This window comes from Melanerpes formicivorus, unplaced genomic scaffold (assembly GCF_026170545.1).
Source record: "Melanerpes formicivorus ecotype bairdi unplaced genomic scaffold, bMelFor1.0.p_v2 SCAF_8, whole genome shotgun sequence".
Lineage (NCBI taxonomy): Eukaryota > Metazoa > Chordata > Aves > Piciformes > Picidae > Melanerpes > Melanerpes formicivorus.
In genome coordinates, this window is record NW_027142360.1 from 14074620 (window position 1) to 14089762 (window position 15143).

At 41.1% G+C, this 15143-nt stretch overlaps 1 protein-coding gene across 1 annotated transcript in view; it reads left to right on the forward strand.

Moving 5' to 3' along the window:
• TRIM24 (tripartite motif containing 24) overlaps window positions 1-15143 on the forward strand; it is a 64442-nt gene that overhangs the window by 21876 nt on the left and 27423 nt on the right. The window contains 1 exon segment of the mRNA XM_068142215.1: window positions 8718-8836. Coding sequence (XP_067998316.1) covers window positions 8718-8836 — 119 coding nt within the window.

Sequence of the window (15143 nt, forward strand, 5' to 3'; positions counted from 1 at the left end):
TACAACATCAGGCATTCTGAAAAGGAAATTACATTAAGAATACAAAGTGTCAAGTCTTTATTTCTGGCAATTTGCTGTCATACCAACCCTTCTTTCGGAAAATTTCCAGGAAGGAAAATTACTTTGTTCACTAAAATATAACTTTGGACTTGGAAGCCTCTTAACTGTGTGGTTAAATTGACACACAAATACCCCAAAGATCTTTGGAGCTGACGGGGTCAAGAATTAGTTGAGCATCAGAACATTAATGTGGAATTAGAGGTATTCCTTATCACAAATTTAATCAGAATAACAGTAGAGCTTCGCCATCCAGGGATGCTGAATGTGAATAACGTTGGCTAAAATGTTAACCTCCCTCTGATGCCATTTCTGATGCTGCTGCATTACAATTGCTCTGTAAGTAAGTGTTTATTTAAAGATTCTGGGGGTTTTTTTGTTTGTTTTGTCTTTGGTGAAAATATTAGGTACAGGCTGGCTTTGTAATGTATTTGGAGAGTATATTCTTGGTGTATAGCAAATACCAATTGCAGAAAATAATTTTCAGGTTGGTGAAATTTCGTCATTATCTTAATAATCACACAATCACAGAATCACCAAGGTTGAAAGAGACCTCAAGGAACATCAAGTCCAAGCTGTCACCACAGACCTCATGACTAAACCATGGCACCAACTGCCACATCCAGTCCCCTCTTGAACACTTCCAGGAATGCTGACTCCACCACCTCCCTGGGCAGCACATTCCAATGGCTAATGAGTCTCTTAGTGAAGAACTTTCTCCTCACCTCCAGCCTAAACTTCCCCTGGCCCAGCTTGAGACTGTGTCTTCTTGTTCTGGTGCTGGTTGCTTGGGACCAACCCCCTCTTGGCTAAAACAACCCATCAGGTAGTTGTAGACAGCAGTAAGGTCTCCCCTGAGCCTCCTCTTCTCCAGGCTAAGCAAGCCCAGCTCCCTCAGCCTCTCCTCATAGGGCTTGTGCTTGAGGCTTCTCCTCAACCTCGTTGCCCTTCTCTGGACGCATTCAAGAGTCTCAATGTCATTCTTAAATTGAGGGGCTGTGCTGCAGCTTTCCAGATTTTTCTCTTGTGTCCTCATTCCTTTTAACAATACTGGGTATTTTGGGGTGGGAGGAGGGGCTGAATGGCAACTTAGTTCAGGGATTTAAAAAAAAAATAAAAAAATCAATAATGTAGTTCTTGTTTTGATGATGTAGTTTGCTTCTCCTATGGTTTCATCAGAGGATGAATTATTTTCCTTACCTAGTTGTATAAGGGAAAAAAAAATCAAATAAATTTGTTTTAAGTTTTTTGCTACTCAGAATTTGAATCTTCTTGACCAGACTGTAGTACAACAGCTACTGTTCCCAGCCTCGAAAGCACTGAAGTAGATTGTGGCACAATTCAGGAAGCAGGTGTCTTGAAACAAGAGGAAGGAAGTGTTGGCAGTAAGATGGAAGTATGGTTAGAAAGCTACTGCATGTCTGTTTCCAAACCATAGCAGTAAAAAAAAAAAAGGAAAGGAAATAAAATAAAAAAGATTTATTGTAGCATTAGGAAACTTAGGGAAGTGCCTTGTGTAAGGATTTAATGGAGGAAGTGAAGGAACTTATTAAGGGACTTCATTCTATGCACACTTAAGGGACAGTTATTTAAATGTAATTGAATATTTAAGAGGAAAAACAAGCAGCACTGCACATGAAAAGCAAATACATACATGGAATGTAGTAAGAAAATGTTTGGGCTATAGTAATTTTGTATTGCCTTTGTATTGCATTCCTTTTTCCTGTATGTTACTGTAGTGATGAAATGGCAAGCAAGAATGTCTGCAGAAAATATTCTCCTTTTTGGTTGGTCAAAAAAAGTTAAGAGTTAACTGCTTGCTACAGCACCTGTTGAATTGTTAACAAAAAGCTCGTGTGTGTTCTCCTATGTTTGCTTCAGCCATCTGTCTTAATGTACCAAAAGAAGTCAAACTCCTTTATCAGGTCTATTAGTAGCCTGGGGAGAGCAGTAATACTTAATGTGAAGTGTTACGTTTTACTACTACCATAGAACCTAGGAGGAGATACTTGTCCATGGTCTGAGTTAAGCCCCTGCACTGGAAAACTGGATGAGGAAAAAAGGGTTTCAAACCATGTCTGAGATTCCTTTGTCAAATCATAACTGTACACACAAAATATAAATGATGGCTCAAGATAGTAGGAATAATCTACTAAAACTGAATTCATTAATATGCTGATATTTGTTGTGCACTTTTTCCATTTATATTGTTGTGATACCAGAAGCCTTGGCTCTAGTATGTCCACCTAAGGTTTTCTTTGTGTGTTTAAAATAAAACCTGTCTTGATCTACAGTAGTATATGGTGTCACCTAGTAGACTAGTTTGAGGACAATGACACTGTCCCAGTACTCTTCTGAGTCCTTCTCACTTGGGACTTCTGTGGTTGGTGATTGTTCTAAACTGGATTAGACCTCCAAAGTAGGACAGATACTGTAATTGGCATGAGATTATGTATTCTCTAAGTCTCTCTAAGGCTGCAACAAGACAAAGCACTGTCTTCTCCATATAAGCCCTACAAAGTTGCATGCAAAATAGCCTATCTTTCAGATCCACCTCACTTCTCTTATCAGCTAAGATGGAATTATAGTTAAAGCATTTGGCTTAAAAAAAGACAACAATAAACAATCAAAACCCACCCACAAAACAAACAGGTAAAACCCAAACATATAAAAACCCCACAACAACAAATGATGCAAAACTCCCAAACCAACCAACCAGCCAAAACCCTCAAACAACAAAACAGCAGCAAAAAAAAAGAGGGAACACAACTGTAGAGCCTTTAAGGTCTGTTTGTGATGGGTTAAACTTGGCTGCTAACTACCAGAAGCTGCTCTCTTCTCTTCAACAGGACAGTTAAAGACAAGGAGATTGCTGAACAATTATCATCATGGGCAGAATAGATTCAACATGGGGAAGATAAATCTCTTGCCAGTCCTTGAGCGATCTGTCCCTTCTGGCCAACTCCCCCAGTTTATATACTGGACATGGAATATCCTTTTGGCCAGTTTAGGCCAGCTTTCCTGGCTGTCCCCTTGCAGCTTCTTGTGCACTTCCAGCCTTCCTGAAGGCAGAGCATGAGAAGCTGAAAAATTTTACCTTGTATAAATAGTACTTAACCACACCTAAAAACACCAGTGTCTTATCAACATTCTTAGACTAAATCCAAACACAGCATTGAAGAACATTAACTCTGTCCCAGATGAAACTGGGACAGCTTTCCACAGGCTACAGCTTCCTTCAGAGCATTTTGACCTATTTCAGCATGGGGTCCTCCACAGCTACAGGGTGGGAACCTCCACAGGCTGCGCAGGGGTAATCTCTTTCATCATGGTCTTCTGTTTGCTGCACTGCTGCAAGGGGAATCTCCATTCTAGTACCTGGTGCATCTCCTCCTCCCTCCATCTTTCTTCACCAACCAGGGTGTCTGAAAAGCTGTTTCTCTCATTTTTCTTATTTATTCACCTCTGCTGTTGTTGCACAGCATTTTTTTAGACATGTACACAGATGCCCCACCAGCACTGCTGATGAGTTCAGCTTTGGCCAGTGATGGGTCTGTCTTGGAGCTGTTTTGAATTAGCTTTGGTATGGGAGCAGCCCCTGGACATGCCTGCAGCTCTCCCTCACAGCCCCCCCCCCCCATTACCAAAACCCAGACATGTAAACCTAGTGCATCATATTGCTGAAACAAATCTTCCTTTAAGCATATGAAAAAAAAAGTGAAAATTGCATGTCATCCTCAGAAACAGATGCTCAAGAAATACGGTAGCATTCCTGCTTATGTTCCCAGTATTTCTTGTTCATATTTCTCTGCAGCCTGGAGTTAACAGGTGTGTGCTCTTAGGATTGTGCTGATGCATTTTGAGCTGTGTGCAGTATAAATAAGATGACCTGACTTAAATCCCATCAGCCCTGTGGTAGTTGACGACTGTACAATTTGTGTTTAATGAATGGCTGAAATTTTTGCTTGGTGTGTGAGTTTTACCATTTTGCACAAAAAGCTGCATTCTGTAGCCAGTATTGCAAAGTTAGAATTTACTTGAAAATCCCTATCTCACAATAAAAATTCAGTACTTAGCTGTGACAGATAACCCTGATAACACCATTAGAAATGCTGATGTTGAAACAGAGGTATATTCATCCAGGAGCTTTGCTAAATTAAAACGTGTCTTTCTCAAACTGTGCCGGGGGAAGTTTAGGCTGAAGGTGAGGAGGAAGTTCTTCACAGAGAGAGTTGTTAGCCATTGGAATGGGCTGCCCAGGGAGGTGGTGGAGTCATCATCCCTGAGGGTGTTTAAAAAGGGATTGTACGTGGCACTTGAAGCCATAGTTTAGTAGTCATGAGGTCTTGGGTGACAGGTTGGACTTGATCTTTGAGGTATTTTGCAACCTTATTGATTCTATGATTTGGATGTAGTGCTATTTTGTAAAATTTTAAATATGTCACTTCTGTATTTATCTGTGTTTTCCATTCAATTTCAAAATAGTTACTGCCTTTACTCCTCTGCCTCTGTTTTCTCATAGGAAGCTCTGAATTCTGGGTTCATTGTAAACCATGCATTTCTCTCCCAATAACTTAGTGTCTCTCTTCATTCCATGGGTTCTGGTATGTTGCAAGAAGGGGCCGCTATACGATCAATGTGATCAGCGAAATCCAACTTTATTGAGCATCAGACACATCTTATATACAGTTTGCTATAATTATGCCCACTTGGCAACATACTGTTGGTTTCTCTCTAAAAGGTTACATCATTGTTTTCACAACTCTGTGGAATTCTTCTATTCGGTCTAATTGCTCTTTTTCCCAGATCTCGCCTCCTCCTTATCTTGCTTGCCTCCCTTCTCAGGGCCAGCTGGACTTCAGCATACCAAGCAATCAGCACTTTCTCACATCTCCTACTCCACCACTATATTATCAACAGAGAATTCTTCAAGGCCTGAATTGCACAGGTGCTCCTGGGACCCATGTCCCCTCTTGCTCAAAACAAACCCCAACACTGGTAAACTGCCAGCTCATCACCATGTTCTGCAAAACCGTGGTGGTTATACAGTGCACTCTGCTGTACTCTTTGTTTACTCCTAAGGAGGGCAGGTAGAAATTCCAGTGCTGGTGTGTAGTGTATCTGTGCGAGAGTGTCTCTTTGGGGTGGCTGAAGTTCTAAAATGAACCTTTTTGACAATTGCTTTAGAATTTAGAATAAACCAGGTTGGAAGAGACCTTCAAGATCATCGCGTCCAACCCATCAACCAATCCAAAACCAATCCAACCTGCATGAACTGCTTGAGTACTGTTATTTCCCCATGAGTCTTTGGTTTCAAATGCCAGACACTTAGGAAAAAAAAAAATGTATAGGGCATTCTACTTGGACCTTCCAATGCCCACCTAGGGAGGAAAAGACCACACATAGCTTGTATTTTTCAGTACGTTACTCAAAGAGCCTTGGACACATCAAAGTAGTTGATTAGGACCTGAAAGGTATGCTGCCTGGCTGACTTGTGGTTTATGTGTTGTGACAAAAAGGGCTGTGTTGCCAACTGTGTACATAACAGTGTAGCCTGACTGACCTTACCTGATGATCAGGACCACAGATTTCAGTGAAATTACCTAATATCATGAAGTTAATTAAGCTTGGTTTAAAAATGTTCTGTGTAGCAGTCGTCTTTCCAGGATGATAACAAAGGCAAATTTACCCACATGGAGTTGCAAAGGAAAATCTTGAATCAAGGCTGGACCACACAAGGAACTCTAAAAAAAGTCTCATGAAGATTTGGGCAATTCTCCTTTTCTCTTTCAGTGATCTGTTAAACTGGTTGCTGGCAGTATTCTATTGGTAAAGATGCAAATGAGAACTTTAGTTTCTAGTTTCCTGACTTGTCTCCTGCCCTTTCCTTGCCTGCTGTATTTTCAATCCAAGCTGATTTTATAAACTCAATACAGCTGACTAGTGTCAGAGACTGTGGGTCCAGGTTTAATCTTCAGTGGCAGTGTTGGCCCCTTCCCGTCTTTGTTCTGCTTCTCATTTTGCTTCAGTGTAAGCAGTAGTACATTTGGCCAGTGAAGCAGGTCAGGGGCTGAAGGTGAAAACTCAAAGAGCAAGAGAATTACATCCATGTTTGAATTGTTCTGCCAGTCTCATTCTGTCCCACACCCAAACTCATGTGATGACCAACTCAGTTACTTGTGCTGAATAACTAAATAACTGCACTTTGTCAATGTCAGAAATGAGCAGCAAGGGAAGAGAGGGTGGTTTGTAATTGGCACTGTTGAAAAATAGGGGTTTTTTTCCCAGCAATTATGTATTAAGAAACGTGTTCACTCTTGACTGTGGTGAATTGATTTGCTTAATAAAAGGAGAAATTCAGTGTTTAGAGTTCTATTTAACTACCTGACATACCAAAATTGGATTTCTTAAGTATCTTTCATGGCGATGATGGTATAAAAAAATGCTACAAAAGTTTTAGCCAAAATACAGACTGAAACTGCACAAATACATATGGAAATGCAGACTGGAGAAGTGGCAATTATGATAAATTAACTCTTCCAAACAAGCTTGGGTTTATTAAAACTGGTGAGCTGCTTTTTAGTATGTTGGGCAGTTAAATCTCTAGCATGTATGGGGAGAAGATTAGGTAAAAAGTTGCCTTAATGTTCTGTGAAGCACTTAGAGTAAGGAGTTAAGTCTCTGTACTAAGTTAGGCTCTAGGTGAGCAGACACTGAGAGAGTCATTAGTCATTGGAATGGGCTGCCCAGGGGGTGGTGGAGTCACCATCCCTGGAGGTGTTCAAGAGAAGACTGGACGTGGCACTTGGTGCCATAGTCTAGTCATGAGGTCTGTGGTGACAGGTCGGACTTGGTGATCCTCGAGGTCTCTTCCAACCTTAGCAATACTGTGATACTGTGAAGTTAATAGTCTCTGTACTTCTAAATTTGATTGTAAAAAGGAACAGAATTAAGCCTATGCTGGTTTAGTTAAATATGCAATTATATGCTGGTGTTAAATTCAGTGTGTGAAACAGTGCCTCTGATCATCTTTATGTCCCTAAAATCATGCCGCCTCTCAAATGACAGCTGTAAGACTAGAATCTATCTCAATTTGGCCTCACAGGACTATTCTGGTGTAGGCTTTGCATGATGACTTCCACATCCTAAGTGATTATTTCAACTTCACTAAGTTTCAATTTTTTATTTTTTTTATAATGGTAATAACTGTAATTTATTAAAGCAGGCTGTTCATGCCAAGTATTTTGGGATTTTTCTTGGATGATAGACAGGCTTTAGTGCTAGTAAGCCATTCTGTTTTCTGCAGCTAAGAAAAGCATCTAATGTAAAATGCTTTTACAGATCTTTCTCATTTCAGTCTAGTATACTCACTGTTAAACCCCAAGTTTTGAACTTGACTTTATCCTTTGTCTCTTGAGAAAAGTGTTGTTGAGCTCTCTGCATTATTGGTTCTCAGCCTGGCCTGCATCAAGAATAGTGTGGCCAGCAGGAGCAGGGAAGTCATTGTGCCCCTGTACGCAGCACTGGTTAGGCCACACCTTGAGTACTGTGTCCAGTTCTGGGTCCCTCAATTTAAGAAGGACATTGAGACTCTTGAACGTGTCCAGAGAAAGGCAACGAGGCTGGGGAGAGGCCTCAAGAACAAGCCCTATGAGGAGAGGCTGAGGGAGCTGGGGTTCTTTAGCCTGGAGAAGAGGAGGCTCAGGGGAGACCTTACTGCTCTCTACAACTACCTGTAAGGTGGTTGTAGCCAGGAGGGGGTTGGTCTCTTCTGCCAGGGAACCAGCACCAGAACAAGAGGACACAGTCTCAAGCTGTGCCAGGGAAAGTTTAGGCTGGAGATGAGGAGAAATTTCTTCACAGGGAGAGTTGTTAGGCATTGGAATGTGCTGCCCAGGGAGGTGGTGGAATCACCGTCCCTGGAGGTGTTCAAGAGGGAATTGGATGTGGCACTTGGAACCATGGTTTAGTAGTCATGAGGTCTTGGGTGACAGGTGACAGGACTTGATGATCTTTGAGGTCTCTTCCAACCTTATTGATTCTATGATTTTATAGGAGTGTTAAATATGTTGTAGTCTTGGAATTGCTCCCCACTGTGTCTAGGAAAAGAGAGAAAGAATTTGTTATTTATTCCTGTGTCTGTCTTGTTTTCTCATGCTTAGGGTGAAGGTAGTCATGGTACTAATGCTGGTCTGCTGTTCCTCTACATAACTTGCCAAAATTTCAATTAATTACATTTCAGTTTTCCATGTTACATAGTTGGAAGTCAGTCATGTCACACTGCTGGCATGTATGTGTGGGTATGCAGTTCCATGAAGTGTCTCTAATTAATAGTCCACACTAATAAATGTTTATTTTTAATCCACTCTTTAACAACAAATTGTCAGTGGGAATACATTCTCTTTAAAGATAAGGAATTATTTATAGGATTGAAACAAGAAGGTGCTTGACCCTGGTTGAAAGAATGCATAATTAGGGAATAACAGTTAAAGGTTACTTCAGTGATAAATGAGAATTAGCTTCTTTTTACTCACCTTATTGACAGGAAAGTATTCAAGCATCCTTTCAAAGTATTTATCCTTACAAGCTGCCTTTGAAGTTGTTTGATACATTTGAAGCTGTGCAAGCATAATCAAGACTTTTTTTTTTTCCCCCCCCAGTCGGTGTTATCCGCTGTCCAATTTGTGGTCAGGAATGTGCAGAGAGACACATCATAGATAATTTTTTTGTGAAGGATACCACAGAGGTCCCCAGTAGCACAGTAGAGAAATCAAATCAGGTAAGTGTATTAACATGTAATGAAGTTAACACCTTTTGGATGTGTATGCATATCCTTGACGTCTTGCTGTTTGGCCTTTTTGCTGGCCATATGCAGAAAAAGACTAAACACATAGTCATTGTTACTCTAGAAAATCAGTTAAAATCAATGTGAAGAAAGTGGTTATCTTATTCTAAACTATTTTTGTTGATATAAAATTGCATCATGATAGCCAAAGGAGTAGGTGTTAGAATGGGAAATTCTGTACTTTGGATGGGACACTTGAAGCACTCATTGGGACCTGAATAACAGGTCAAGAGAACATCAAGAGCTCTTGATGTAAAACGGAATCCTCTAGTTGAATAGACTTTACTTTTCTTATCTCAACACTGACAGAGCATGGCACTAAATAGCTGGAATGCAGTTACCAAGCAAGAGGCTCAAAATTCTAATTGGGGAAGATGGTCTGTAGGGGTTGTAGGGGTTTCTTGTTTGTCTTACATAGGCTGCCTCTTCCTTTTGCAATTGAATAGCCATCTCATAAACTAAAACCTGCTTATCTGAAAGAATAGTAATATTGTTGTTTGTTTATTAGTTGTTGTTTGGGTTTTTTTTCTTCCTCATGATGTTTTTTTCAGGAGGAAAGTCCTACTGTAGATGCAGTACCAAATGAATAATCACATTTATGTAGGGCCACAATTTATCAAAGTATTGCTTGTCTTCATTTTTAGATGTTAAAAGACTATCTCTAGTATCTCTTTGCTCATAAACTTTTCATTAAACTCCAGGAACTTATAAAGAGGCTGAATTATGTATAATATGTTACTGCATTCTTCATAATAACAGTACATAAAGGCTGCCATGCAAATTTGGCTTGCATTTCAACTCATCCACTGACATTTGTATGATGTCCTCTTTCTATTATAAAAATGCATCTTTTTTTGCTTTGCACCTGTGCATTGGTTCTCCATCTGTTTGTTTTGGGGGCAGCTTCTTAAGAGGTCCTTTATTTTATGCTTGCTTGAAAGCATATTTGAAACTTTTGCTTACATATATGGATGGGTATGTCTCTCAGGAACAGATGGAGGTACCCAGTCAGTGACATTTTTGATATTAAAGGCATAAATGTTGTCTTCCTCTGTCTAGAACAGCCATTAACTTTTGTCTTGAAAACCATTAAGTTGTGTTCAGCTTATAAGGAATTTTTGCAACTGAATCTCTGATAAATTATAGACCTTACCAGAAACTGAAATGTAATTGGGAGTCTCCTGAAGTATGAGCAGTGTTCTGTTAATGTAGGACGGTTTGGAGTTTGCTTTTGTTGTGCTTTGGTTTTGTTTGTTTGTTTTGCTGTTTGTGGGGGGTGTTGGTTTGGTTTTGTTTGTGATTTTTTTTTGGGGGGTGGGGAGGTGGGTTGGTTTGTTGGGGTGTTTTTTTTTGTTTGTTTGGGGTGTGTGGGTGTTTGTTTGGTTTGGGTTTATTTTGTTTTTTCCCCTGGGTGTTGCAGAGAAAACATCTTGAGTTCTGGAGTTGCAAGATTTATAGTTTCTCAATGCTCTACCAGGAAGAGTGAGCAAATTAACAGTCCCTGTTGCATTGAAAATTTGTTTATAACTATTCTAGTGATTTTAAAATTAAGAAGAGAACCAAGATAACTTTGTAAGGCAGAAGCAGTCCTGAATTTTTTTTTGGGGGGGACCTATGCCATAACCTCTACAGAGTTACATAACAAGTCTTCTCAGATACTGCTTTGGGGAGGGATTGTAAAAGTCCAATTATTTTTTCTAGGTTTTTTGACAAAGGTGACTTTTTAAATGTCTACTCCATCCCTTCACACATTTCCCCCCCCTCCCCATTTTTTTGTGCTGTCTTTGAAAGTTAAGCAGGGAGTTGAGGCTTTTCAAGTCTCGCATGTAGAATCCAAAACTCAAGAAGTGTTCTATATATTCTTGAAATTTATCATAATCATGTACAATTGTGTGTACTTCAATAGGTCATAGGGTGGAGTATCCACCACACTCAATAACAGGATGAGTCAGGCGCTTCCTTGGAACTCAAGGAGCTGTCTTTTTTTGTTTACCTTTGGATCTTGGCCTGTCAGAGAGAGATTCAGTAAAATTCCAAGTATTTCAGCAGCTGGTTTGGAATCATCCATTGTTGAGTGGTGTGAGCAGATTCAGGGAGGTTCTTCAAAGCATTTATGTTTCCTTAAGTTCCCTTTTCAGGCTTATCATAGTATCAGTCAGGGTTGGAAGGGACCACAAGGATCATCTAGTTCCAACCCCCCTGCCATGGGCAGGGACACCCCACACTAGATCAGGCTGGACAGAGCCTCAGCCAGCCTGGTCTTAAACACCTCCAGGGACAGGGCCTCAACCACCTCCCTGGACAACCTATTCCAGGGTTTCACTACTCTCATGGTGAAGAATCTCCTCCTCACATCCAGCCTGAATCTCCCCACCTCCAGCTTCATTCCATTCCCCCTAGTCCTATCACTACCTGGTATCCTGAGAAGTCCCTCCCCAGCCTTCCTGTAGGCCCCCTTCAGATACTGGAAGGCCACAATTAGGTCACCTCAGAGCCTTCTCTTCTGCAGACTGAACAGCCCCAACTCCTTCAGTCTGTCCTCATAGGAGAGGTGCTCCAGCCCTCTGATCATCCTCGTGGCCCTTCTATCTTACTCTTCCATTCCATATTTGTTTGTCTCTCCCTAGCAAAACTACCAGACTCGCAGTTGACAAAGCACATCTGTTCTTCAGCTAAGTTGCAGGACTGAACTCAACATACTTTCTGCAGCAGTTAAAGGCAAACCAGCAGACTTTGCTGAACCAGCGGAGTAGTATATTCATATGCTTTTCCAGTGGCCTATTTTCTTGCTAGATGTTTTATTACAGTGTGCTAAGTGAGTGTGTACTTTACTTCTTGGAAATGAACGATATGCAGTTCTGTTTCGTTTAAATAGATTTATTTTGTTATGATAATGAAGTTTTTTGGACATTCCTTTGTACTTTGAGTTGGAACCATAAAAAACCCTCAAGCTAAACCTTTCTAGAAAGCTGTTGTGGAACAGCAAAATTAACTAAATAATAGTTAAACAGATCAGTGTACTGTTTGAGAAGGAATGACAAGAGGTTTAAGGATGATACAGCCTTCTAAACAGCTTCTCTTGTTCTGCCTTTGAAAGGAACAAAGAGAAAATAAAAATTGGCTGTATGAGGTAGTAGATCAGAGACATTAAAAGTGGAAAAGATATTGAGACTTGCAGGAAATACCTGATTAGAGATCATTCAAATTCTGTCAAAATCTGTTGCTGTTTCCTTTAAGTTTTCTACTGCCAGAGAGCAGAAGCTATGTACTCTTCTGAGGAAGGCCTTGTATGCTGAATAGTTTATCAAAGCTGTATCTGTGTCTGAAATGCGTTTGAAAGCTGCTGGTTTAGGGCACTGCGTAATAGACTTAAGAAGAATCACAATATGGTTTTGTTGTGCTTTGGAGAGTGTCAGCTGTTGATGGGATGTAGCGGGGAGAAGGTTGTGTTGATCAGGGTTGATGTATTTTGAGGTGTTGGCACGTGGTTTGTACTTGAGTTACATACAAGAAAGAAGGTCCCAAAAGTCTTTGTTGATTTTGTATGTGCCAAGAGATAGTTATATAACTAATATATATAGCAAATATATATATATGTATATATATATAGCAAATATATAGCAAACTCCTGGCCAGGCTGTCAGCCCATGGCTTGGACAGCAGCACTCTGAGCTGGGTTAGGAACTGGCTGGATGGCTGAGCCCAGAGAGTGGTGGTGAATGGTGTCACATCCAGCTGGCAGCCAGTCAGTAGTGGAGTCCACCAGGGATCAGTGCTGGGCCCCATCCTCTTTAACATCTTTATTGATGATCTGGATGAGGGCATTGAGTCGATCATCAGTAAATTTGCTGATGACACCAAACTGGGGGCAGGAGTTGATCTGCTGGAGGGTAGAGAGGCTCTGCAGAGAGACCTCAACAGGCTGGACAGATGGGCAGAGTCCAACGGCATGAGATTGAACGCATCCAAGTGCCGGGTTCTGCACATTGGCCACAACAACCCCATGCAATGCTACAGGCTGGAGTCAGAGTGGCTGGAGAGCAGCCAGGCAGAGAGGGACCTGGGGGTGCTGGTCGATGGTAGGATGAACATGAGCCTGCAGTGTGCCCAGGCAGCCAGGAGGGCCAATGGCCTCCTGGCCTGCATTAAGAACAGTGTGGCCAGCAGGAGCAGAGAGGTCATTCTGCCCCCGTACACTGCACTGGTTAGGCCACATCTCGAGTACTGTGTCCAGTTCTGGGCCCCTCAGTTTAGGAAGGATGTTGACTTGCTGGAACGAGTCCAGGGAAGGGCAACAAAGTTGGTGAGGGGCTTGGAACATAAGCCCTATGAGGAGAGGCTGAGGAAGCTGGGGCTGCTTAGCCTGGAGAGGAGGAGACTCAGGGGTGACCTTATTGCTCTCTACAACTACCTGAAGGGGGGTTGTAAACAGGCAGAGGTTGGTCTCTTCTCCCAGGCAGCCAGCACCAGAACAAGAGGACACAGTCTGAGGCTGCGCCAGGGGAAGTTCAGGCTGGAGGTCAGGAGGAAGTTTTACACAGAGAGAGTGATTGCCCATTGGAATGGACTGCCCGGGGAGGTGGTGGAATCGCCATCACTGGAGGTGTTCAGGAGGAGACTTGACAGGGTGCTTGGTTGCATGGTTTAGTTGATTAGGTGGTGTTGGATGATAGGTTGGACGCGATGATCTTGAAGGTCTCTTCCAACCTGGTTTATTTTATTCTACTCTATTAAACTACTATGACTGATGCTTTTTGGATCCACTAGAGGCAACCACTGCATCTAATTCACACTTTGGAACATTAGTTCTTCTGGATATTCCTCTGGACTATTTTGCTTTCTTCCTTTCAAACTCTGAAACCTTTGCTTTCTTAATTTCTTTAATGCTCAAGGTATTTCCTTGGAAGTGTGGTTAGTTACTACACTAGCTGAGAGGACAGCTCTGTTACCTCAACTCATGCATCTGTTTTTTAAGTGAATACACAAACTTTTACAACAGAAAAGGATTGTACTTGTCTGCATCATGCAGAGTAATTTCTGCTTTCATTACATTTGAATGAAGTGTGAATGAATGCTTCCCGGGGTTATAAATACCAAAAGCAGTAACCGAATAAAATGTAATTACAAGGAAAACTCAATTAAGAATAAATATCTGTCTAAACAGAATAAAGGCTTGTAAGTTAACTAGGGAGAGTTTTCTTTGAAATCGCTGAAGCATTGCTTGTGTAAGTCACAAAAACAAGAGTGAAAGAAGTTTTAGGTTTTGGAATGGTGTAGCAGGTATTTGCAGTAATTGTACTTTGTGTACTTTGGCTGTATTGACTTGCTCTAGTAACTAGGAATTCTAGCAAAATCCACGCTATAGCTGAAAATGCATATTTCAAGTAAGGGGTGGGTAGAAGCAAAACTAGTTTTTACCTAGAAAGCACTGCTGTTTAGACAGCAGGAAGTGTGATGTCTATGAAAAACTTTAGAAATCTGTCTCTCTCTTATACTTGGTGGCTTTGAAGAGTATAGAGTTGGAAAGAGTATAAAGTTTGGGACTGATGAAGGAGAAATATAAAATCAAAGAATATTAGTGGAGAGACCTTTGATTTTCTAACCCTATATTTGAGAAGGGGCCTTTAATTTTCTAACCCTGTACCAGAGACCCCTTATTGATCAAAGGAGGTAATGTGTAGCTATACATTACAAACACTGGGCTGTACAAGACCAGACGCAGGTTCTCCATCAAAGGGGGTACCTGTAGGAAATAGCTGAACTTTTAACTATAAAGGGTCAAGGTCTGCATCCTTCTTTTGACAATAAAAGCAGAAATCGTTAGTCTAAGAGATAAGAGGAACTGGGACACATTGAAAACAAGTAATTGAGCCAAAGGTGAAAAATACACTGTGAGGAAGACTTTTACTTCATCCCCAAGGACCACCTAAACAACCACTGGAGGGTGAAACCTGGGCGGAGAATAGGAGGACAGTTATATGTTAATGAGTTCCTGGAAATAATTTACATTAACTACACCCAATGAAATATATATGTTTTTATCACATAAATACCTGTGTGTACTGGCATAGGGTGTACAGTTGAGTGAAAAGATCCCACCTGTACCCAGTGCTGTAATAAACATCCCTGCTTTGTAACTCTCTGGAGTTGTGGGGTTCATTTCCGCAAATCAGGACTACAGAGGAGAAATTTCACTTCATTTGGCAGCACCTGATTATTGATTCCTGAACCACAACCTTCA